The sequence below is a fragment of the Mesoplodon bidens genome (assembly GCF_964165515.1).
Source record: "Mesoplodon bidens genome assembly, chromosome: 6".
NCBI classification, from domain to species: domain Eukaryota; kingdom Metazoa; phylum Chordata; class Mammalia; order Artiodactyla; family Ziphiidae; genus Mesoplodon; species Mesoplodon bidens.
In genome coordinates this window covers 18,163,460-18,188,186 of record NC_138162.1, presented here as the reverse complement: position 1 = coordinate 18,188,186, position 24,727 = coordinate 18,163,460, and the positions used below count along the sequence as shown (strand labels likewise).

General features: G+C 48.2%; 1 protein-coding gene across 1 annotated transcript in view; it reads left to right on the top strand.

Moving 5' to 3' along the window:
• Positions 1 to 24,727, top strand: part of PAPPA (pappalysin 1) — a 256,176-nt gene that overhangs the window by 30,883 nt on the left and 200,566 nt on the right. Inside the window, exon 2 of the mRNA XM_081237665.1 lies at positions 2,240 to 3,302. Coding sequence (XP_081093791.1) covers positions 2,240 to 3,302 — 1,063 coding nt within the window. The remainder of the gene's footprint in view (positions 1 to 2,239; positions 3,303 to 24,727) is intronic.

Genomic DNA, 24,727 nt, shown 5'->3' with positions numbered 1-24,727 from the left:
TTTCCTTTTCTCCCACTCCATTTAGAATCATTCATGTGCTCATTCGTGAGACACTTGCTGAGCGCCTGCTGTGTACAGGGCATAGTGCAAGGTGCTGGACAGGGTACAGATGACCCAGACAGAGCCATCACTCTCAAGAAGCGTCCAGTCTAGGGGAGACTCCAAAACCAGAGAACAAGTGTCTAGTTTCCGAAAAGTAAATTGAATTCAGAGGAGAGAATGATTGCTCCTCAGAGGACCATCAGGGAAAGCTTCTTGGTAGAGGTGGTTTCTGTTTTAGCCATTGGGAAACTTGGGAACACAGAAAATCAGACTTGACCAAGCACGTGGGGGGAACCTCATTCAGTCCCCTCCTTTTCCAGGTAGAGAACCAAGACCCAGAGGAGGTACTTGGTGCTTCATCAAGGTGTGAGAGCAGGTTGACGTTGTAGGAGACCCTGGCCATTACATGAAAGATTATAGGACAGGAGTGGTGGTAGGAGAGGTGTAGGCAGACTTAGATGCCTGGCCCAAACTACCATCTATGTCAGCTGCTAACAGAGAGGTTTACACAAATTCTAAGGCCCCAGTGACCACAGAGGAGTACAGACTGTGTGGGCCTCCTCTACCGATGTTGCTGGAAGCCCTCTGTGCTCATTTCATGAGTGCTGATGGCAGATGCACCCTCAAAGTTATGGTGACCGCAACAATTCTCCAGCCGAAAGTAGCGACTGTGCTTCTAAATGAGCATCTTTTATTCATTCTCCTATTCCTCTCTTTCTCCTCCCACCTGGCCTCATACATCATCCGACACTTAAAATACACTCTTAATTAGAAAGTCTTCTTCCCCATCCAACTGGCTGTCCATGCCAAGGACACTGAGTATATTCCAGAAAGGCTGGGAATGGGGGTTGGTGAGTATAAAAACAATTAGATCCAGAGAGAATCTGCTAAGTGACTTCCTGAGGTTCCCAGAGTAGGTCTAGAGATGTCTGGCTTGGAACTTTCCCAAACACCCAACTAAACCTTGGGACACCCCCAGGCAGGTGGTTTGATCCAGATAGATCCCTGGTGGCACTGATGAGGGAGAGGGGGGTACCGTAGAGTTAGTCCCTAGGACAGTGGACCCAGGATCTGATGGATCTGGGATCCACTTCCCAACCAGTTGACCTCAAACCCATCCATCTCTTGACTTCCTTCAATTTCTGCTTCCTCCTCTGTTAACTTAATATCAGCACCTTGTGGGTGCTACACGGATTAAATAAATTAATGCACACACAGACCTTAGCACAATGCCTGACCTGCAATAGAGGCTCGGAAGATTTTTACTTAATGAAGGCAGCCCCAACATCTTTTTATGTTAAGAGGATGCTTTTTATTTTTTGAAATATTAGCATTAGTGTTAGAGAAAAGCAAGCTTGAATTGGCTCTCAGGAAATTTGTCAATGACTCTATGTAACCTAACAAATGCCTTCCGTTCGCTGGGTCTCAACTTCCTTACCTTTCAAGTGAAGGAGCTGGAAGTATTTAAAAACCTTTCCAGCTCAGATAGTAAGCATGTCCGCCTTTCTTTGGGGGTGAGTGTCGGGGCTAGCCAGGACTCCTGTTACAGATAGAAGCTTTACTAGCAGCTTTGCAGCCCTTGACCCTCACTTCTCCAGGGAACCTTCCCAACAATCCACCACCGCCGATCAATGATGAGTGCTGGTGGCTGATGTACGCCCGAAGTTACAGTGACCGTAGTCAGAGCTGTCCTTCTAAATGAGCATCTTCTATTCATCATCATCTCTTTGATTGTTCTCTCGCCTCTTCCTCTCACCACCTATGTCATTCTACACTTAAAATATGCTTTTAATTTAAAAAGTCCTCTTCCCCATCCAACAGGTTTGCAAAATCAAAGGTTTTCAGATTTTAGTTATTATCACTGTTGTTTTCTTTAGCTCAAGTACCTATTCTGCAAACAAATATCTTTCTTGTATGCCCCATACTCAGAACCAAAAAAAGTGAAACCACATGGGTTAAAGTTGTGGTGAGAACCTCCCAAAGGCAACTCACCTGTGTTCTCCCTTCCTCTAGCCCTTGCCTTGCCCTAGAGGTGGTCCCAGAGGCTTGGCTAGTCACTGCCAGGATCCCACTGAGCACGGTTTGAAAACTTCCTGGTCTAGGACATCCTGATATAAATTTGATCAGAGAGAAATAACTTACCCTCCTCGTTCCTCCATCCTTTATTTATTCATCTTTCTCTTTTGGGGCCACATAGGGCTATATGACAAATGTTCTTATGCCTCGCGTGACCGAGGATGGGTCGTGGGCATTCACACCGTCAGTGACCAAGGCAACAGAGACCCACGCTACTTTTTCTCCTTGAAGACAGACCGGGCCCGGCAAGTGACCACCATCAATGCCCACCGCAGCTACCTCCCAGGTCAGTGGGTTCACCTGGCTGCCACCTACGACGGGCGGCTGATGAAGCTTTATGTGAACGGTGCCCAGGTGGCAACCTCTGGGGAGCAGGTGGGTGGCATCTTCAGCCCACTGACCCAGAAGTGTAAAGTCCTCATGCTGGGAGGCAGCGCCCTGAACCACAACTACCGGGGCTACGTGGAGCGCTTCAGCCTGTGGAAGGTGGCCAGGACGCAGCGCGAGGTCCTGCTGGACATGGGGACCCGCGGCCTCCACGCTCCTCTACCTCACCTCCTCCTCCAGGAGAACTGGGACAACGTGAAGCGCGCCTGGTCCCCCATGAAGGACGGCAGCATCCCCCGCGTGGAGGCCAGCGGCGCCCATGGCTTCCTGCTGGACACGAGTCTGGAGCCTCCGCTGTGCGGGCAGACGCTGTGTGACAACCCCAAGGTCATCTCCAGCTACAACCAGCTGCCGCGTTTCCGCCGGCCCAAGGCGGTGCGCTACCGCGTGGTCAACCTCCACGACGATGGCCGCGAGAACCCCACGGTGAGCCGTCAGCAGATCGAGTTCCAGCACCGGCAGCTGGCCGAGGCCTTCAAGCGTTACAACATCTCCTGGGAGCTGGAGGTGCTGGAGGCGAGCAACTCCTCCCTGCGCCGCCGCCTCATCCTGGCCAACTGCGACATCAGCAAGATCGGGGACGAGAACTGCGACCCCGAGTGCAACCACACGCTGACCGGCCATGACGGCGGGGACTGCCGCCCCCTGCGCCACCCTGCCTTCACCAAGAAGCAGCAGAACGGGGTGTGCGACATGGACTGCAATTACGAGCGGTTCAACTTCGACGGTGGGGAGTGCTGTGACCCCGAGATCACCGATGTCACCAAGACCTGCTTCGATCCCGACTCTCCGCACAGGTAAGAGCCGGACTCCTCCCTCTTTTGATCCCTGCGCGGCTCCTGACGCCCGGTGGGGTTGCGGGAATCTTCCAGTTCACCCAGAAGATGGACCAAGTAATCACGGGGACTGTACCCCTTACCAGAATATTTATGGAGCGCCTCCTGGGGACTGAGGGAACTCTTAGGACCCTGTCTTTGCGAGGGGCTCAGGGTCTGAACCGGGCCACCTGGGCTGAGGACAAATACCTGCATCATAAAGAGCTGTGCTGTCCAATGCTGTAGTCACTGGCCACGTGTGACTGTTTAAATTTAAATGAGTGAAGATGAAATGCAGTTTAAAATCCAGTTCCTGAGTCACACCAGCCACGTTTCAAGAACCCAGTAGCCGCCCGGGGACAGTGGCTACCACACTGGACAGAGGGATAGGACCGCTTTCATGACCGCAGAAGGTTCTGTTGGGCAGTGCTGGTCGAGTTGGGATTGGCTGGAGTCAGACAGACTGGGTTCAGGTCTATTTCCTCACTTTGTGACCTCTTACAAGGTATTTCCTCATCTGTAACATGGGAATCAATGGTATCTACTTTGTCAAGCTGCTTTGAAGGTTGAATGAGGGCGCGTAAAGCACAGGTCTCTTCTAGGGGCTAGCAGGTTATTACCTCTGGATAGGCGTATTTGTCGTTTCTTGAACAATGAAAGGGAGCATGTGCCATGTGTACAGGGGGTCAAAGAGGAACAGCTGGTTTGCAGCCTGAATATGTTGGGGAAAGCTTAGGTACAGTTGGACATCAGAGATCAAGTTGGGGGAGAGAGGAGGACACTCAGGCAGAGGAATTTCATATATTGCTGAGAAGAGGGTGGAAAGGGGAGTCTTCTTTCTAATGCCTGACTTAGCCTCTGCCTTGTGACACAACTCGGACCAGCAACCCCAAAGAAAGACCCAAGGGGGAGCCATGGGTGATCTGTATTTGATGTGGGACTCAGGGGAGCTAGCTCTAAGCCAGAGAGACAGTCCATATCAACTTTCCTGATTTCCCAGATTCAAGCTGAACTTTTCCATTCTGTCCAACTCGCAGGACCCTGGACTTGCTGATGGCTCGAGCACATTTGCCGACCTCTGCAGGTTTTCTGCTGACTCTTCTCTTTATGTCTCTCTCACAAGAGCAAGGGCCTCCCATGCATAGACAAAATACCTATGTGCAAAGGAATGACGATGCTGGCAGGAGAATGTCGTGCCTGGCACCAAGCCACAGAGCACGTCAGCTCAGCCTCCTGGCACCGGGCGGGCCCCTGGACTCTCACCTTGGCTCAGAGACAGGAGCAGCCCATGTGGGAAGAAGCCTTGGTGTGTGGCCAGTTCCTTCGAGGTCACAAGGCACTTTCATCTCTGCTCTCATTTGGGCTTTGACAGAATTTGATGAGGAAGACTAGACAGGGTTAGCATTTGCATTTGACTGATGGGGAAATAGAGGGCCTTAGAGAGTGAAATGACTCGGCCACGGTCAGGAAAGTCATTTGGCTAAATCACAAATGCAAGCCTTCCGAGATTAATGCAGTGTGTGCGCTACTGAGCTAGACCCCAGGAGTTAACTGGTGTGCCCAGGCGGAGTGGGCGTGGGAGAGGCCTAGGGGCCAGGAGTACTGGAAGTCATTCACTTATTTGTACATTTATTCATTCATTCGTTCATGCAACAAATGTTTATTCAGCACCTACCAAGTACCGGGAAGGTGGGTACCCTTATCCCTGCTTTGCTGAAGGAAATCCAGGATTCAGAACATGGAATGGATTTACCCCAGGTCACTCAGCTAATAAGCAGAGAGCTTGGATTTGAATCTTGGTCTGTTGACTCCAAAGCTCCCACTGAAGGGTGGGGGTGGTATTTTTAAGTCCAAGGAACAGTAAGAGGTAGAGTCAAAGGACAGGGCTGACGGGCAGGGTGGCTTTCCTAAAGCCTTGGGAGAAAACTGCTGAGTATGACTGAGTCAGGACCAAGGGCAGCTGGCCTTTGTGGCGGGCACTCTGTGCTTGGGTGCAGGGGCCACGGGACCCCAGGTCCCAGATAGCTCACAATCAGCAGACAGAGCTGGCCGGCACCAACAGCCTCCTCGTTTCTAAGTCACGGGACCCCACGCCTAGAATGTCCGTGAGCAGCCGTGTGCCAGCGCTGTGACCACTACGCCAGGGCCTGTTTGTTTGCTGGCTGGAAAGTCATGTGTCCTGGGTGAGCCCCACTGGGAATGTGTCATCTCCTGATGCAGCTGGGGTGACAGCGTTCTGGCTGAATCAGCCCTCCCGTGTGCAGAGAGAAACCTGTGGAAGTTTGTGGAGAAATACTTACTTTGTGACTTCAAAAACAAAAAGAGGGAGGGGAGGAGGGAGGGAGGAAGGAAGGAAGACACCTGTAATAGAAAATTAGATTGACATTGTCTAGGTGATTTTTAATGAAGAGCTGAACTTATCTTTTACCCAAGATGTGCTCCTGCGTTGCCCGCCCCCCTCAATGGGTAAAGACAATAAAGACAGTAATTCAGTTCCTACTTCCCAATCTATGGTGAAGAACCAGTTTTGTTTCCTATACGCTGCAAACCAATACTTTTGTAATATACAGAAAAGATGAATTGCTATAAAATGAATTCTTCACCCCAAGTATGGTGAAGCATCGTCAGAGTTCTCCAAAAGTTCCTAAATGCCTTCTCTCCACTTCTGTACTTATTGTGACATAGACTAGTAAGAAGCGGTCCGTGCACTGCTTACTTTGAGTAGCACTGATTAAGATTCACCATTCTGAAAATTTATGTAACGGTTCGCTTGAGTAAAATAAGATCCACCAGTAATGCAGCTGGGCAGATTGGCAGACTCCATCAGAGAATGACCATTTCTTCTAACACATGTGAGCGCATTCTTTATCTACTAGTCCTTGGGCCCCTTAGTCCACGTTCTCAGGAGCTCATGTGTTACAGGGGAGCACCCAGTCCTAGCAGAAGGCTGCAGAAGACATCGAAATGGTGTCCAATGTCAGACCTAGAAACATCCTCAGAGATCAGTGGGTCCAAATCCGTTTTCCCCCATAGAGGGAAGCTGAGGCCGAAGCTCACATGGTTCATTAGTGGTCAAACTGGGGCTGAGGCTGCTCTAGATTTCTAAGTCCCGGTCGTCTGCCATGGCGCAGCTTCTCAGAACTACCCCGACATTCTTGCCCTTCCCAGATACCTGCCCGCCTCGTGGTCTGTCCTTGCTCTCTTCTTCCCTAATATCCCTGAGCATTTGGGGTTTTTTTGTTTGTTTGTTTGTTTTTGCGGTACGCGGGCCTCTCACTGTTGCGGCCTCTCCCGTTGCGGCCTCTCCCGTTGCGGAGCACAGGCTCCGGACGCGCAGGCTCAGCGGCCATGGCTCACGGGCCCAGCCGCTCCGCGGCATGTGGGATTCTCCCGGACCAGGGCATGAACCCGCGTCCCCTGCATCGGCAGGCGGACTCTCAACCACTGCGCCACCAGGGAAGCCCTCCCTGAGCATGTGGGATTATGAAGTGCTGAGTGAGTGAGTTTGGAAGCGAATCAGATAAGGGCCTTGGGTTTTCACGAGCCACTGCAGAACTATTAGAGCTACACTGGCCATGAGTTTTTCTTATTAAGGGCAGCCAAGTGAGGATGTGTACAAAGAAGGGGACTGGGACTGCGAGGGCCCCAGGAGCTGTATTGTATAACCCCTTGAAGATGTTTGGCTTGGATGAGAAAATTCTCTCAAGGCCATGACCATAGGGCCGTAACACATGCACTTCAAGTCTCCAAAGGCCTGTCCTATGGAAAAGGGAACAGAATCATACTATATGGTTTCTGAGCCATGGCTGGGACCAAAGTGATGCAATTACAGGAGGCAGCTGAGTAGCAGCCATCCCTGATCAGAATGGTCCTGCCTGGGGAGTGCTTCTCTGCAGGTGAGTGATTTTCCCTCCACCTGAGGCGCGCACAGTGAGGTTGTAACCAGGATTACAGCAAAGGTGGAGAAGGTGGCCTTGATGGTCTTAAGGTTGACCACTGCACAGCCCAACTTTGTGCTGCTGCCTTATTCCAAGTCATGTTAGGGAATTAAATGGTGACTGTTTCTATCCTCTCTAACAGGCAGTTATTGGGTATGTATAGCCCTGCGGGCCTCTCTCCTGTCCACCGGAGATGTTGCAACAAGTGGGCCGTGTTTCTCACCATTGAGGGGCTTCCACGTTCATAGGGGACTCATATTCAAACAAGAGAAACTCTGATCTGTGGTTTTAGAGACACACAGTGGATCAGGAGACCTAGAAAGCAGAGGTGTATGCTGACGAGGGAAGACAAGGCAGATCGGCTGGAGGAGGCCTGATTTGAGTAGTCATCTGGGAACAGACAGCACCGAGAGAAAGAGAGAGAGACACACACACAGTCTGCACCAGTCAGGGTCCTAGCAGGAAACAGATGGCATATTCAAACGGAGTAATTCACTAGAGTTGAAGGAGGGGCTATTTGGGAGGAGAGGCTATTTACAACAGTGCAGGCAGGGTTCAGGACAGCCAGCAAGGCGAGGGACAAGTACAGCGGGGACCCATTTCCATCCTTGGCAAGAGGAGGAAGTAGTTACAGAACCCAAAGAGAGTGGCTGAATGGCGAGGGTGTCCTGGCAGCAGCTGGGACTCTCAGCAGAGAAGAAGCGACAAGCTTCAGCCCCCCCGGGCCAGAAGGGAGCCAGAGACGTACATTTCACGCGATCATTCTCTTCCACCTTCTAGTCTCCTGCCAGCGCTTCCCATTGGGGAACCACACCGGAAGTCATGAGGCAGAGGCATCTGTCGATGCAACACCAGGAGGCCAGCCTCCCAAGGGCACAGAGCAATGTGGAGAGGGGTAGGGAATGGATGTGGGTGAGCGACCAGGACACGACCAAAACACAGAGAAAGCCAGTCCATGCAGAGGTTGCAGCCTGAGCAAGGAGGAGGGGGCGGAATGGGATGAGGAGGGGCTTGGAGAATAAGGAGTCATTCAGTATGGCTGGGACCAGACCATAAGCAGAGAAGGGTTCAATTTATCTCAGGGAAAACTCTAGCCAGCCTCTCTCCCTTCCTTCATTTCCTTCTTATTTTCTTCCTTCCCTCCCTCCTTCCTTCCTTCCTTTTTTTCTTCTTTTCTTTCCTCTGTAAATATCGGTTGAATGTTCCTTTTGCGCCAGCCCAGTCCCTGCGCTTTGGGAGCTCACCATCTAGTGGATAAGACAGATGAATAAACACACCACTGCCATCGCTGGTATGAAAGAAGGACCCCCAGTCTCAGCCAAGAGGAGCTGTTGGTGGGGGGGGAGTACAGGTCTTTTTATCAGACTGGACAGTTAGAAAAAGACATTCCAATGAATCTTGGCCATTCTCTACAGTAGTGGAGAGGAGCCAGGTAAGCAGAACTTCATCTGCAGCCATTAGAAATGTCTACAGACAAGTGAGAGTGTACTTCACACGTCTTTTTATAAATGAAATGGAAAACCCGGATATTAATAGAAATCCCCAGTATCAGGAAATCCAGGGGCAGCTGACACTTTGGGCTGTACACACCCCACTGTGGGAAGGTGTTGCAAAACACCCACCTAGTTCCTGCGTGGACCCCTCCAAACTGCCAGCTCTGGCACCGTTAGGTGAACGTCACCTTTGTCCTTGAATATCTGTTCAATACGGAGTAGGGCAGATAGAAAAAAAGAGACTTCCCTTACACCCTGATGGCTCACAGGGAAACCTTTTCTTTGCCTTCTCCTTATTATTATTTTTAATGTAGCAAGGACATTCCCCTGGGGCCATGCTAAATTTTTTTTGGTTTTTTTTTTGGACCCAAGTTGGCATTGCTGGAATCTTTGGAAAGGGCTGGAATACGCCTTGAGGCAGCCTCCTTGACCCCTCTGCTGGCTTCGGTCTCTTCCCCTGTCCCTTATCAGAAGCCATTAGATGATTTGCCTTCTAATGAGAAACTCTGTTGGGGTCTCTCACTTCTTTTCTGGAATGATCGCATGGAACATACACTTCCTTCTCCCCTGGTCCCTCCAAATCTGGCAAAGTCGAGTGGAATCCAGGACTCTGCACCGAAAGGAGCAGTGGAGTGGTCCAGCCCATCTTGCTGTAGACGCGGAGAGTGAGCTCCCGAAAGGGGCAGCACCGACCCACACTTCACAGAAAGAGTGGGGCCCCGGGGTCTCATCTCCTACTCCCAAGGCATTTCAATCCACTCCATTGCCTTGATGTCTTAGCCGGCAACTTGAAACTTGGAAAAGATCTATTTAGGATGGTCATGTTCTTACTCATCATCCATATTTTGTTAAGGCACTCCGATATCCAAGGTACTGTGATAAATGCCCTAGGGATCCAAGATAGAATCTGTGTCCTAGAGGTACTTGTATGCTGTGGTTTAATTACATTTTGTTACAGTCATTCAAGAGATGGCAAGAGATCAGATGATTCAATTCCAAATGAACCACACAGATGATAAGGCTTAGGTGAGCTCTGAGAAAAGGCAGGTTCACCGTGGTTTGGAGAGATTAGGAAAGGTTTTCTGGCGGAGAAGTTTCCAGCGTTCGTAGGCTTTGGAATGATAGAAAAGAGCAAGGTGAGAGCAGAGGGATTGAGGTGGGAAGCTGTGGGGAAGACAGAAGAAAGAGGCGGGTCTGCTTGGGACTTCATGCAGGTAGATGCTCCCTTTTGATCATCAGGTTGTAGAGCTCCCACAGTCAGACTGATGTAGAATGAAAGAAGAATTCAGGGGAAATAGATTCGAGCCCTGACTTGGCAGCTTCTTAGCTATGCAGTCTTGGGCAAATCTCTTAATCTCCCTGAGCCTCCATTTCCACATCTGTTGAAAGGGAATGATAATGATATCTGACCGCCAGGATCACACAATTGCCTTGAGGGTCACATAAAAAAAAAATATCCCAGAAGGAGTTCTGGGAAGAGTTAACCAGCACGCAGATGAAAGAAGGCATTGTTATTTTTTCAGTAACTTTGTTCATTCTTTTCCAGTAATCATGTAAGAGAAATTACTTGGAATTTTATAATCAGAATATCTGAGTTTATTTAACGTGACTAACGTTCATTAAAGCAATAGCAGGAGTCAGGCCTGGTGTGGTGGAGAAATGATGGGTGTTGGAGACTGACCAGGGTTTGGGTCTTGGTTCCTTGTCTGACCTTGGCCTGTCTTTCAGTAACAGTTGCTGAGTTCTCATCGGTAACAGTTGGGTGAGAACAGCTATCCTGTGGCATGTCATGAAATTTAAATGGAGCCGTGGTGTGTGAAACACCTGGGACAGTGCCTGGCACATAGTAGGTGCTGGGGAAATTTCCCTCCCTGCTCGCATGCACACGTGGGCTCCTCTCTGCCAGCTTGGTTTTACAGAGACTGCAGGCTGATAAAGAAGGTCTGGCTGAAACTGCAATCCAAACACTGAGGGCATTTACCCAGATTACTTCCATTCTTAAAATGCTAACTTTTTTTTAAGGACTGGCCACAGAATTGGTCTTTTTAAATGAAGACCACATAACTTATATCAAACTCATTGAGCTTGCACACTAGTTTACTTTGAAAACACCCCAAGTGTCTAACTGTGTTAGAGGATGCAGTTCCACAGCATGGAACGGTCCCAGGCAGTGTTGGGATTGGTCATAGTGGGTGGTATGCTGATTTGGTTGAAGTGACTAGATTTTTTTGACCATGTCCAGCCCACATGTGTGCTTGAGTGTAGATACACAAACACCCTATCCAGGCCTCCGTTGTCCACATGGTCCCGTTTTCTTTGATTTGGCCTGGGTTTCCCTCCTGCTTTCCTTCTGAACAAAGTCTACCTTGACTCACAGGTTCCATCTGTGACCCTTGTGCACATGTGACTTTGGTCTTTGAGAGCAGATGAGAGGGGTGATGGAGAGCAGGAGAAGAACTGCTTATGGCCCCTAAAGTTGTGTTTAATGAGGTGCTCACGACAGCGATCTATGGGGAAGAAAGGGAGATCAGGCAGTCCAGCAAATAAATAAGAATACAAGTTTCAGAGAGACAGTGGATGTGAATCAAGCCACTTAACATTTCTGTGACCTTGAATGAGTCTCTTCCTTTAGCAGAGACTCAGTTGCCTCCTTGGTAAAATCGGGAATTAAAGGAACATTCGGTGGTTTAGAGGATGAAGTGAAATTACACCCGGTCAACCCTTTAGGACAGCACCTGGCACTTAGTGAACACTCAGATAACAGTGGTTGTTTGGGGATTTTCTGTCTCTGGGAAATCTTCTGACCTCTGACATGCACATCCCCACACTCCCAGCCCCTCTCAGATCCTGAGCCCCTCACTAGAACCTCCAGGTCGGAGTGGGAGTTGGATATGACCTCATCACTCTGTATTACCAAGGGCCCTTTGATTTTGGCTCCTGTAGGTTCCATTTTTAAAAGATTTTCTTTCCTCCGAAAGCCATGCTAAATGCTAAATGCTAATGTATTCATTTTCCGAAGAGATAAGCAGCAGGCCACGTGAAGTGTATGCATTTCCAACAAAAAGCAAAGGCACGTCCGGGGTCCCAGGATCCCATTGAGTAGTTTACATGCACCACGTCCTAGGGAGGGAGCTGGAAGCCAGGCAGGTGCCCACAGCGTGCTCAGGACCCTCTGGGCAGTGTAGGATGGGGCTCGTTTTCCACTAGCGCCTGGGACTCTGGCCACAGCACACCCATCTCAGAGTTTACACTTGAAAGTTGGAACCTTTTCTCCAGGACACACCAGGGAGGCCCCCAACATGCCAGGATTGGAGCTGCTCCCTCTCTCGTGCCTTTCCTAGAGGTGGGTTTCCACCCCCAGTTCCCTGGACAGAGGGATGGAGCTCGCGGTGCCCTTTCGAGGGCCTCAGAGGGAGGCAGGCAGCTGTGTTTTTTTTCCTCTCTGGGTTTGGCTCGGTCAGCACCCTCATTTTCCTTTCCGCATCCACTGGTGACACTGACCGCTCATGACAGCCTCAGCGCTCAGTCAGACGCCCTTCCAGGTTAGGAAGCAAAGCGGTTGGGGGTGTGAGGGTGGGTTGAGCAGACACCGGTACATTTTGTTTCCGTGAAACGCATTTCCCTACATTGATTTCAGCCCGGCTGGTACCTTCACACTCAGCGCTGGCCGATTTTCCACCTCCTAAGAGGGAACCCCTCACACCTCCGCTGTCCCTTTCTGCAGACACAAAACCACTGTGTGGACAGCAGTGCGTGTTGCTCATGGGTTTGTCTGCAGACCTTGAACAGACTCCCGTTTACCCGTTTTTATGGAGGGGCGTTTTCTTTCTCCTTCCCTCTCTGCTTTCTCTCTCTTTTCCAGGTTCTAGGTTGTTTTGTCGGTCTGGTGGTGGAGGGTGGAGAGTGAGGGGATTAGTGTCTCTGTTTCGAGCTTCTGATGTTTGTGATTCCAGCCTTTTTTGAGCTCAGACAACCAGCCACAGCTGTCAGCCTTGAGCTTGGCTTCTCACTGCTGCACTATGTTTACAGCCACCGAGGGCAATGGTGACTGCCACTCCACCAAAGCCTGGAGTATCTCAGAATCGTACAGAGGGTGGAAGAGCGACATGAGGGAGTTTGCCTGTGGCTTGGCACGGCACGAGGAAGGAAGTGACTAGATCCTTCCAGTAACTTCGTAGCCAGCATGGAGTAAGTCAATTCTATGACTTCAAATTCTGCATCTGTAAAATGGGAGAATTGGGATAGAAGAGTTCTGAGGTCTGTTCCTGCTCAGACATTATAATCCTGGTACCAGGTTTGTGGGACTGGAGCTAGAGTAAAAAATGGCGGGGGCTTGGGGCTTCCCTGGTGGCTCAGTGGTTGAGAGTCCGCCTGCCGATGCAGGGGACATGGGTTCGTGCCCCGGTCCGGGAAGATCCCACGTGCCGCGGAGCGGCTGGGCCCGTGAGTCATGGCCGCTGAGTCTGCGCGTCCGGAGCCTGTGCTCCGCAGCGGGGGAGGCCACAACAGTGAGAGGCCCGTGTACCACAAAAAAAAAAAAAAAAAAAAAAAAAAAAAGGCAGGGACTTAATATTGAAAAAGGTACAAATGCGTTGATGCTGGAGGCATATTAGGGCAATAAGACGGTCCCTGCCTTCAAAGTGTTTGCCAGCCCCTGTATCTAATTGAGTACGACGTGTATGCAGTAACACTGAAGGAACAATTTTACTCTGTGACAAGTTGAAAAAAAATCCTACTCCTGTCACTCCAGTCCTAGCAGTAGCCTAAGGGAAGAGCCCCACCTTGGGCAGTCTGCATGTCTGCTGTTTTCTTTTCCCTCAAGCCCTGACTGTGGCATCCTCTTTCCAAAAATCAATTTGAATTTAATCCTACTTTCGACAGCCTGACATACAGTGTCCTACTGTCCAGCATTATTTCCCCATATGTGACCTCTGACTGTCACATGACCCTTTGAGAGCTGTCTCTTTTTTAACCCCTCAAGAGACCCAAATTTGTGGCAGTCACTAGACTTGTTCAAGATCATCCAGAGAGAGCTACATCTCTTATAACACCTGTGTAGTTCTCACTTTAGCTACCTCTGTGATTTGCTGAAGGCTAGATGATTTGTATGGGCCCAGACTGAAATCCACAAGTTGCCATATTGACTCGTATTGATGATAATGTTGTAATTCTTCTTATTATTATTATTTTTTTTTTTTTGCGGTACACGGGTAATGTTGTAATTCTTGCTCTACCCTCCCCAAATATAAAATTGTTGGGTCAATCTTCACATCACTTAAGTTTTACATGGCTAAAACTTAGAGCAAAACTACATGGTCTGCTGAGATATGCCTGTACCTAGAACTCTGTGGCTGCTACAACTTACAACATCGAAGTGATTTGTCTTTATTTAACTGCACGTCAAGTGTAAGACCAACCACAGGGCTGTCAGCAAGCTGTGTATATTCTTCTTAGTGTGGTCAGTTGTATTATTTATCAATTGTGGTTTTGATCCTCCAAGAAGAAAGCCAGGAGGTGGAAAGAAATAGCTGAGGGCCCTGGAACTGCATGCTTCTGTTGTGAAAGCAATAATTCGACATGCAATTATCACGTTACCGTCCTGATACTTTTGAACACACCATCACACTTCGAGTGTTGGTCTTCCTTACTTATCAAGGGATTCTTCAAGTTTAATGGCTTCTCTGAAAACAAGTAAACTTGGAGTCCTTGGGGCTATCAAAGCAGAGACTGTAGAGCCCCCAGGAAAAGATGTTAGGAGAGTGTTCATTCGTGCGTGTGTGTGTGTGTGTGCACGCACGCACACGTGTGCACAGGCATGTCTACCATGTGCAGGCACAGTGCTAGGTGCTAGTGGTACAACAGTCAGCATTTCACAAGATAGGTGTGATTCTGCCCTCCTGGAATTTCCTGAAGGTAAATAAGTAGCTAGTTGGATAAGTGCTACTGTGGAGAAGTCCAGGGTGCTGAGGGAAGAGAGGATGGGTACTTGACTCATTAGGGGTCAGAGTCGCTTCTAGGCTGGGTCCGGAAGGATGGGGTCATGTTAACCAAGTGAGTGGAGCTGAGCTTTCCAGGATCCAAGTGTTCTGACACTTTGCCTTCTGCCCCAGAAGTCTCTAAAAGCCATTTTCAAAAGACAAATGAAACAATAGGACTGAGTAGTTAGTTCCTAGTGAAGGGTATTCATTTTAAATTGGTGTCCTTTACTCTGAGGTTATTTTATTCTCTCCTTTAGAGCCCTACTCCATACCCTTTATTTTAGTACATGAGGGTCAACGTATATGAGGGTTTCACCGTTTGAATGCTTTACTTATTTGTCAAAATTAGAAATTGCTACTTTCACCTCTATTTTTTTTTCTTTTTTTTCTTGCGGTACACGGCCTCTCACTGTTGTGGCCTCTCCCGTTGCGGAGCACAGGCTCCGGACGCGCAGGCTCAGCGGCCATGGTTCACGGGCCCAGCCGCTCCGCGGCATGTGGGATCCTCCCGGACCGGGGCACGAACCGTGTCCCCTGCATCGGCAGGCGGACCCTCAACCACTACGCCACCAGGGAAGCCCTCACCTCAATTTTTTAAGATGATCCAAAGATCTGAGGACCTCTCCATTAGCCCACCCTGCCTCTCTGAATCAGCACCTTCCTCTCCTCCTATCCAAATCCTCAGGGTTCTCGATCCCCGCCATCTCCATTATGATCCTATTGTGCAGAGAGCTTCAGGCCAGTGATTTTCCTAAGGGTTGACCTTGACCTTCCACGGGACGTGGCAGAGGGCACAGCCCCAGAGTGACAGAGCTGATGGGCCTAGAGTTTAGGGCAGCAGTGGTAGGGGTGGGGAGAGCGGAGTTGTATAGAGTCTGAGAATCATGAAGGAAGGACAGTCCAGTAGGACCTCATCAGAAGCCAGACCCATCGTTTCACCTCCTCTCACCCCCGCCCCGACTGAACGTCAAATTGTTCCTCGTGCGTAAATGCCTCTCCTTCTCAGATATTCTCATATCCACCCCCTTTTCTGCAAGCCACTGCCAATGCCTGTACTTTTATCCCTCTTCTCGTCCACCTTCCACATTCCTCCAGAAAGCTCTTTGGAAAAAACGAACCAGATCATTTTATTCTCTTCCATAAAAATCTGCCAGGGTCTACTTAAAGCTTTCAGGATGTTGCCCATCTTCCATAACCTGGTATACAGGGTCCTTCCTGATATGGCCATCGCTGACCCCTCCAGCCTTATCTTGTGAAGTTGCTCCCATGCTCCCAACTTTGAAACCACACCAGAAGACTTGAAGTGTCTCAGTCTTCTTATGCATTTTCAGGCCTTTTGGCTTTCTGGAGCTTTTGCCGTTTTCCCTGTTTCGTACACTTGGTCCAGTGTTTATTCTTCCTGTGAAAACCTCAGTGATATCTTATCCCGCTTCACCTGTATAGGTGTCATTCCTCTGTGCTTCCATCACATTCAGCACTCCCTCTGTTATAACACATATCGTAAGAGAATAATAGTTATAGTCTGTGGGATCCAACAGACTGGGGACCATATCCTGAATTTGACATCTATGAGTGACGGAGGACCTTGGAAAAGTGGTGTCACCCCACTGAGCCCTGGTTTCTTCCCCTGCAAGTTGGGGATACTCATGCTTAACACATAAGGTTTTTGTAAAGCTTCAAAGAGATAATATAAAAAAAGGACTTCAGCAGTGCCAGTGTATAGTAAACTCCCCCAAATGGCAGGTTTTATTAGTATTATCACACTGTGTTGTGATCATCGGATAATATGTCTTGCTTCCTTCCTAAAACTGCTAACTCTTTGATAATGAAAAGTGTTTCTCATTCATATTTTATGCCCAGTTTCTAGCTTAAACGATGGTATATGATATAATCTCAATAAGTATTGGAGAATGAAAGAGGAAAAGACTGAATAAATAATATGCAAGGAGAAAGGAAGTTAAAAAGGAAAGAACGAACGCGGGCAGGCAGGCAGGGAGGGAGGGTAGAGGAAAGGTAATGAAAGAATGACTTATTCAGTAAAATAATGAAAGAATGGTCAATTTTTCAGTTGATCCTTCATTGGTGCTGTTACATTTTTCTGAGATTGCATGTCAAGCTTCCATATAAAAGCTGTTATTTTTGAAACCAATCATTCAGGATTCCGAGAATTTAGTAAACTCTCCAAGCATTTTTTTTTTTTTCCCGTGCCTCTTCTTACAAGAGAGGCAGCGTCAGGCATTTCTGACAATGAAACTAAGCAGGGGAATAAAGTCCAGATCATCAGGGCCCTTGGGATAAAAGTACAAAATCCAGGTTTTAGAACTGGTCACAGTTTGGAGAAATCTTGTTATTTGGAACAAAGATATGGATGCAATAAACATTCTGAGGTTTATCTTGCTTTAATGACTTGCTTTGAGTGGCTTTGATCTTTATATTTGATAATCACTTTCAAATGGTCTGGTGTGTTCTGGAAGAGTGAAGGAGTGTGGTTCACGGACTTGAGATCCTCCTCAGGAATGACAGACTGCAATCAGAACTGGGAAGTAGGCAGTGTTACAGGACTTGCTCTATGACTTGTAGAAACAGGGCAACTGCCTATGAGGAAGATAAACACACTGGTCCAGTGATGGGAACCAGGGTTCACTGATGGAAGGGAGACACCGTGAGCACTGGGACCTAAGATCAGTTTCCTCTAGCTCCATGGGCAAGCTAAATAGAATTGTGCATCTTGGGGTCTTTCATGAGTTGGGTACTCTTTTTTTACTCTTTTTAAAATTTATTTATTTACTTTTTTGCGGTACGCGGGCCTCTCACTGTTGTGGCCTCTGCCGTTGTGTAGCACAGGCTCTGGACGCGCAGGCTCAGCAGCCATGGCTCACGGGCCCAGCCGCTCCACGGCACGTGGGATCTTCCCAGACCGGGGCACAAACCCGTGTCCCCTGCATCGGCAGGCGGACTCTGAACCACTGCGCCACCAGGGAAGCGCGAGTTGGGCACTCTTTTAGGGACTTCCTTGTGTATTACTTCCTCGGATTTTTATATTCCACTTTCTAGGTTGAATTTTATCATCCCCATTTACAGATGAGGAAATTGAGGTTCAGAGAGATTGAGTCCCTTCTCCAAGGTCACAGGGCCACTTGGTAGAAGAGGGAGGATTTGAACCCTAGTCTGCCTGTCTCTTAAGATGTGGCTTTTTTTCCAAAAGAAAGGTAAGGCCAAGGATGACGGCAGTCAGATAGGTCTTGGGGTGTAATTCCAGAAGAAAATAGTAAATACAAAAATATGTGTAACAAACTTTGACATAGGTATGCCCCCACTTTCATATCATTGATTGAAGAATAGACTTAAGTCCAGAACCTTTCTATCTAGAATTCTATCCAAGAACATTTAATTATGAAAGTAACAGAGAGTCTTCTGTGTAAGACTGTTCTCTACATGGGCTACAAGGAGAATAAGGGTCCACGGTATTCTATTTAAATGTTACACTGTCATATTTAAATAAATTTCCCTTAAAAAAAAAAGATGTGGCTTTTTCTGTAGCACTCTGCTGCCCTTTCCCTTAACTTGAAAGAGTTGTTCCCAGCCTCTGGCTTGGAAATGGCCTGTTCTCAGCTAGGAGCAGCTCACACAGACCCTCCTCAAATTGAGGGCATTGGCATATGGCTGACACCATCCGTGTAACCCAGCTGCACCTATCAAGGGCCCAGGGAGCAGGACTTTGGCAGGGCACCTCTCAAAGATCTCAGCTACCACTTCTGCAGTGGGGAGTCAGTTTGCTCTGAGTGGGAATAGAAATAGGTGCTGGTCAGTCTTGATCTGGTCTCACTGGAATGCGTACCTCTGACCAACCATCTTTAAAATGAGAGAGCCACTGTATTATGCTTCTAGAATTGGAAAAACTTGAGCCTTTCATGGTTCCATTTGAGGGATTGTTGTTGTTGTTCTGCATTTTGAATGTAGTTCCCTTTTGCTTCTCATTCAATAAAACACGCCCTGACAGCCCTCTCATTGAGATTATTACAGTTGTGCCATCTCAGGCCAGTGCATTTCGGAAATATGTTGTTGGCACTCACCAGCGAGTGAGATGCATAAAGAAAATATTCCAATGACAGTTGAGTTGAGAGAGCTTTGATCCCCCTCCAGAACTGCTCTCATGGCTTTGAAATGCAGTTTTGGCAGAGGGGTAAAGTCTGGGCACCTTGGCTGGGCCCCCCTGAAACTGACATTCCAGGGGACCCACAACCTTCGCAGGAGGAGCCAGGTACAAGAGCTGGGCAGGAAGAAAAGAGACACCAAGACACCTCTCTTGACAGGCAACTGGGGAGAGGATCTAAGTGAGGAGGGACTTTCCAACTTAGCCCAACGTTTCCCGAACTCTATTGGTTATGCTGTTATTTGATTTTTGGCAAAGGCAGAGGTGGGACGGGGGGAAAGGATTATGGTCAGATGTCTGGGAATACTTCATACGCTCTCTGTCTTATTCCCATTTTGTATATTAAAGGCTTTGAAAATTCTTGCAATTAAAAAATATACGTATTTAACCTTGTTTCACAGAGCATGTCCAAAGCCATCTGACTTGAAAACCCTTTTCCTTTAAATATGCCTCTGCTTCTTGTAGATTTAGCCTTCTATAGACCGTGATTTGGAAAACATGCGTAGTTCACACGCTCACTGAATAGATGGGGACTCTGAGCTTCAGAGTAGGCAGCTGAGCATCTTGGGAATGGGCCAGAAATCCAGGCAATGTAGATTCTGCACAGGGTGTCCAGCTGAGGAGGAGGGTGGATGCTACAATCCTTCCCATGTCTAACTCTCCAAGCTGTGCCCCCTTGCAAGGAGCTATGTCCCGCCCCCACCCCCCGATGGGAGAGGTGACTTTATTAGTTGGTGCAAAGGTGCTGTCATATACAGGCTAGTGAAGGGAGGTCTACACCCCTGATTTGATACCTTGGGAAAGTCGCTTCATTTGCTTGAGTCCTGGGCTTCCTCATCCTGTTTTGAAGTTGTGCAATTTACAGGAGAGATAGGTGCTCAAAAGCTGCCAACCAGAGGTGGCTCTGTCTCTGGAAGGAAAGTTTTGGGGAGACACAGAGATGATAAAGACTTGACTTCTACCTGCTTGAAGCTTACGCAGCCTGATGGAGAAGACAGTGACGATAACACAGAGCAGGGTGATAGGTACTAGAATCCAAAGTAGGGGACTCTGGGGAGGGAGAAGTCATCTTCAGCTAGAGGTGGTATTGATGATTTTGGTGTTGCTAATAATCTTCATTGTAATTAATATAATAATAATGCAATAAAAATAGCCTAGGCTAGTCACTGAGTGTCTTCAGGTGTTCCAGACACTGTGCGAGGAACTTTTTCTGCACTGCCTCTAGTCCTCCTGACACCCCTGAAGGGTGGACATCATCGCCCCATTGTACAGGGGAGGGTGGTCAGGAGTGGACACATGGTATACATTACATGTAAGCTGAGCTTAGCAGGGAGGGTAAGATTTTAAAAGGCTGAGACTCAGGAAGAGAGCTCATAAGGCAGAGAAGAGAAACTGATGGACATGCTTCATGAATGGGCATGATTGGGGAAAACCAGAGGTTCTCGGGATGAGGAAACCGTAGTAACTTGAGTTGGAGTTTGTGGGAGGGAGAAGAAGATTGGTTGGTAGGGATGAGACACTGAAAGCCGAGACGGGGAGAGCCACCCGGAAGGCAGACGGTCAGTTTAGGTTTCTTCCCAGTAGGAGGAAATAGGAGACCAGAATGTGGAGGGGACTTTGTGCCAGGATGGTGCTCATTTCATCCCTCTGGTATCCCCATGAGCTAGCTGAGACTCACAGAGGCAGGGCAACTTGCCCATGGATCTAGGTCTGTCTGTCTGTCCAACTGAGTAGTACCTGTGCATAAATTAATAAAGACACAGGGTTTTGGATTTGGATTGATTTGGGGGTGGTAGTTTTTTTTTTTTAAGACATTTCGCCAATTTATAGTATACACAGGGGGCCAACCTCCCCGCGGTGGCAAAATGGAAAGCAAGTGGCCCTGAGCAAACCCTTTTCCTCCTCTTATCAACCCATCTCCCTAAACTCTAATGATCCTTCTCTTACCTTCTCTGCTTTCTCCTCCATCCATCAACAGAGGGAATAAACAAACCTTAAAGAGATGGGGGAGGAAGGTAAATGCATGGATTCCTGTCCCTAGGATTTTCCCCTGATACTTTTGGGAGACACCCAGCTTGGCTCTGAACTGGTGAGAAGACCTCAGCCAGCAGAAGGAAATCTTTTGGCCACAGAGCTGTTTTCCTTTGTGTGGGTCCCCCACACACACTAAAAAAGAGCCAGAGAGGAGAGGGGCCAGTGGGATCAGGGGCCTGAGTGGCCCCTCTTTTGGGAAATGGGGGCTTCTCAAAGTGTGAAGAAAAAAAAAAACACCCACATACAAGCAAGGGAGAGGCCTCAATATCTCACATCTCTGCCTTGGGCCAGGATGAATAGCACCTCCTGAAAAGATTGGTTTCTGCAATTACATGAGAAGAAACAACCAATTAAAACATCTCCCTGCCCCTGCCCCACCCCTGTCTCCCTCTCCTGAAGCTTTCTCAGCCTGGAGCAAGGGGGCAAAGAGGTGACTTTCTCTAATAGCATTTGTGTTCTCTGCCTGAGAGAACGCTTGATGGAAATGGACAAATCAATTAGAAAATAATAAATAATGTGGAAAGGGCCGATCCAGGAAAATCTTGGCTTCTCTCTGTTTTCATTCTCCTCCCACACATTGTTTCCTTTCACAGTGGCCCTGAGTGAGCTTGGACTTGAGGGTGAGGTTGAGGGAAGAATTGGACACATCTAGATTTGGACTTGGCCTTGTCTGTATTTGTGTGATCTCTGAACCCCTGTTCCTTCATCTGCAAGATGGGGATAAATGATAGGAATTGCTAAACATTTCCCGAGGGTTTCTACGTGCCAGGTATTATTCTAAGCCCCTTTACACTTTCTTATTATCATCCTAAATCCTCAGAACAACTCTATGAGGTAGATGCTGTTATCATCCTTGTTTTGTGTATAAAGAAACTGAGGTGCAGGAAGTTAAGTAAATAGCCCAAGGTGACCCAGACATCCAGTGGAAGAGCTGGATTCAAACCCAGCACTCTGGCTTGAGAATGAGCCATCCTACCCACTCTGCTACGTGCCGTCAAATACTGCAAAGAGATGGGACAACAGGTGTAGCTAGCACAGGGGCTGGCACACAGCAGGAGCTTACTGCGTGCTGTCTTTGACATTCCTCATCCGTACTTGGATCAGAAAACTCATTCAAACTCCTTATGAGGCTTCTAGCCTAAAAAGCTGAAGTTGGGATCTCTGGGGAGAGGAGGTATAGCAGCAAAATTTCAGGCCAATATTTCAGCTTCTGTGGCTGTCCTTGGAATTACTGGTCAGCTCAACCTATACACAGATGTGCCCTTTCTAGGCCTTGCTTGTGTCTCTAGCCCACGCTCACCTTTTTTGGAAAAGCTGCAAAAATTATGGTCACCTGACTATCATGGGCTCTTGGTCACATGGGTGGCCAGGAGGGCACTGTAGGTCTCAGACCTATCCTATTGCCGTCGGAGTAGAGGTGTAGGTTTGTGACCCATAGAAATGCCCTGGGGAGCACCAGGCAGCCATTATTAAACCCAGTATATTGGTAAGGAAACTGAGGCCTCATAGGAAGGAAGTGCTTGAAGTGGAGACTGGGACCTAAATATTTTAGATTTTCTCTTTCCCACTGTAAATTCAGCTCCATCAACATCTCCTGAGTGCTTGCCCAGTGTCGAGCCCTGTGCAGAGAACTGGGTAAACAGAGATGAATTAGGCACATTCGCTGCCCTCTGGGAGCCACAAACAGTGGTAGATACAGACAGGGAGAGTATTTGGAATGGTGTGAGAACGAGTACTCATAGGAGGTAAATGAGTACAGAGATGGTAAAGGGGGTGGAGGTGAGATGGGACTCAGGGAAGTCTTCCTGGAGGAGTGGTACCAGAATGGACTTCGGATTTGTTCATCAGGGGATAAAATGGGAGCAAAGTCCCTGACAGAGGGAACAGCGTGAGGAAAGGCACCGAGGCTAAAGGCACCGCATCTTGGGGGGCTGGCGGTGGGTGCTGACAACACACAGTGGGAAATTCAAGAGAGGGAACCGAGGGAGAAGAAGCTAAAGGGGGAGACAGAGTCTCGCAGGCCCTGCTGGGGATCTCTGACTTTACTGTTGCACATGTGGGATCCCCTTCTGTGATTCCAGGAGGGAAAGAGAAGGGTAGCATCCTTAGTGTCCTACTGGCCAGGCTCTGCACCAAACGCCCGTGAGAAACCACACGGGGAGAAAGGGGAACTCTTCCAACGAGCTGTGTGACCTGAGCGGGGTACGAAGGCTCTGCAAGCCTCTTTTTCCTCCTCTGGAAAATGGGGATAATAATACCACCTACCTCGGTGTTCTTGAGAAGATTAAAGGTGATAATCCGTGTAAAGTCAGACCACGTGGAAGGGCCCAACACACATTAAATATCATTATTCAGAGACTTGATCTCACCTACCACATCAGGCTGCCTGCTTGCTTATTTATGTATGTTTTTAGTCATTGATTCATTTCCAACTTTATTCAAGAAAGGCTTACCAGCTGTTCACAAGGATCCCTAAGAAAGAAGATGGAAGACAAAATGGGACTGAAAGAAGCATGAGGGTGAGCAGGATCCCTCTCTCAATTTAGAAGACGATCCATTAAATAATATGCTTCCAAGAATATACAACAGAGAAAAGGCAGCCTCTTCAATATGTGGTGCTCGGAAAACTGGACAGCTACGTGTAAAAGAATGAAATTAGAACACTCCCTCACACCATACACAAAAATAAACTCCAAATGGAGTAAAGACCTAAATGTAAGGCCAGACACTATCAAACTCTTAGAGGAAACCATAGGCAGAACACTCTAGGACATAAATCACAGCAAGATCCTTTTTGACCCACCTCCTAGAGAAATGGAAATAAAAACAAAAATAAACAAATGGGACCTAATGAAACTTAAAAGCTTTTGCACAGCAAAGGAAACCATAAACAAGATGAAAAGACAACCCTCAGAATGGGAGAAAATATTTGCAAATGAGGCAACTGACAAAGGACTAATCTCCAAAATGTACAAGCAGCTCATGCAGCTCAATATCAAAAAAACAAACAACCCAATCCAAAAATGGGCAGAAGACCTAAATAGACATTTCTGCAAAGAAGATATACAGACTGCCAACAAACACATGAAAGGATGCTCAACATCACTCATCGTTAGAGAAATGCAACTCAAAGCTACAGTGAGGTATCACCTCACACCAGTCAGAATGGCCATCATCAAAAAATCTACAAACAGGGCCTCCCTGGTGGCGCAGTGGTTGAGAGTCCGCCTGCCGATGCAGGGGATACGGGTTCGTGCCCCGGGCTGGGAGGATCCCATATGCCGCGGAGCGGCTGGGCCCGTGAGCCATGGCCTCTGGGCCTGCGCGTCCGGAGCCTGTGCTCCGCAACGGGAGAGGCCACAACAGTGAGAGGCCCGCATACCGCAAAAAGAAAAAAAAAAAAAAATCTACAAACAATAAATGCCGGAGAGGGTGTGGACCCTCTTGCACTGTTGGTGGGAATGTAAATTGATACAGCCACTATGGAGAACAGTATGGAGGTTCCTTAAAAAACTAAAAATAGAACTACCATATGACCCAGCAGTCCCACTACTGGGCATATACCCTGAGAAAACCATAATTCAAAAAGAGTCATGTACCACGGTGTTCATTGCAACTCTATTTAACAATAGCCAGGACATAGAAGCAACCTAAGTGTCCATCGACAGGTGAATGGTTAAAGAAGACGTGGCACATACATACAATGGAATATTACTCAGCCATAAAAAAGAAACAAAACTGAGTTATTTGTAGTGAGGTGGATGGACCTAGAGTCTGTCATACAGAGTGAAGTAAGTCAGAAAGAGAAAAA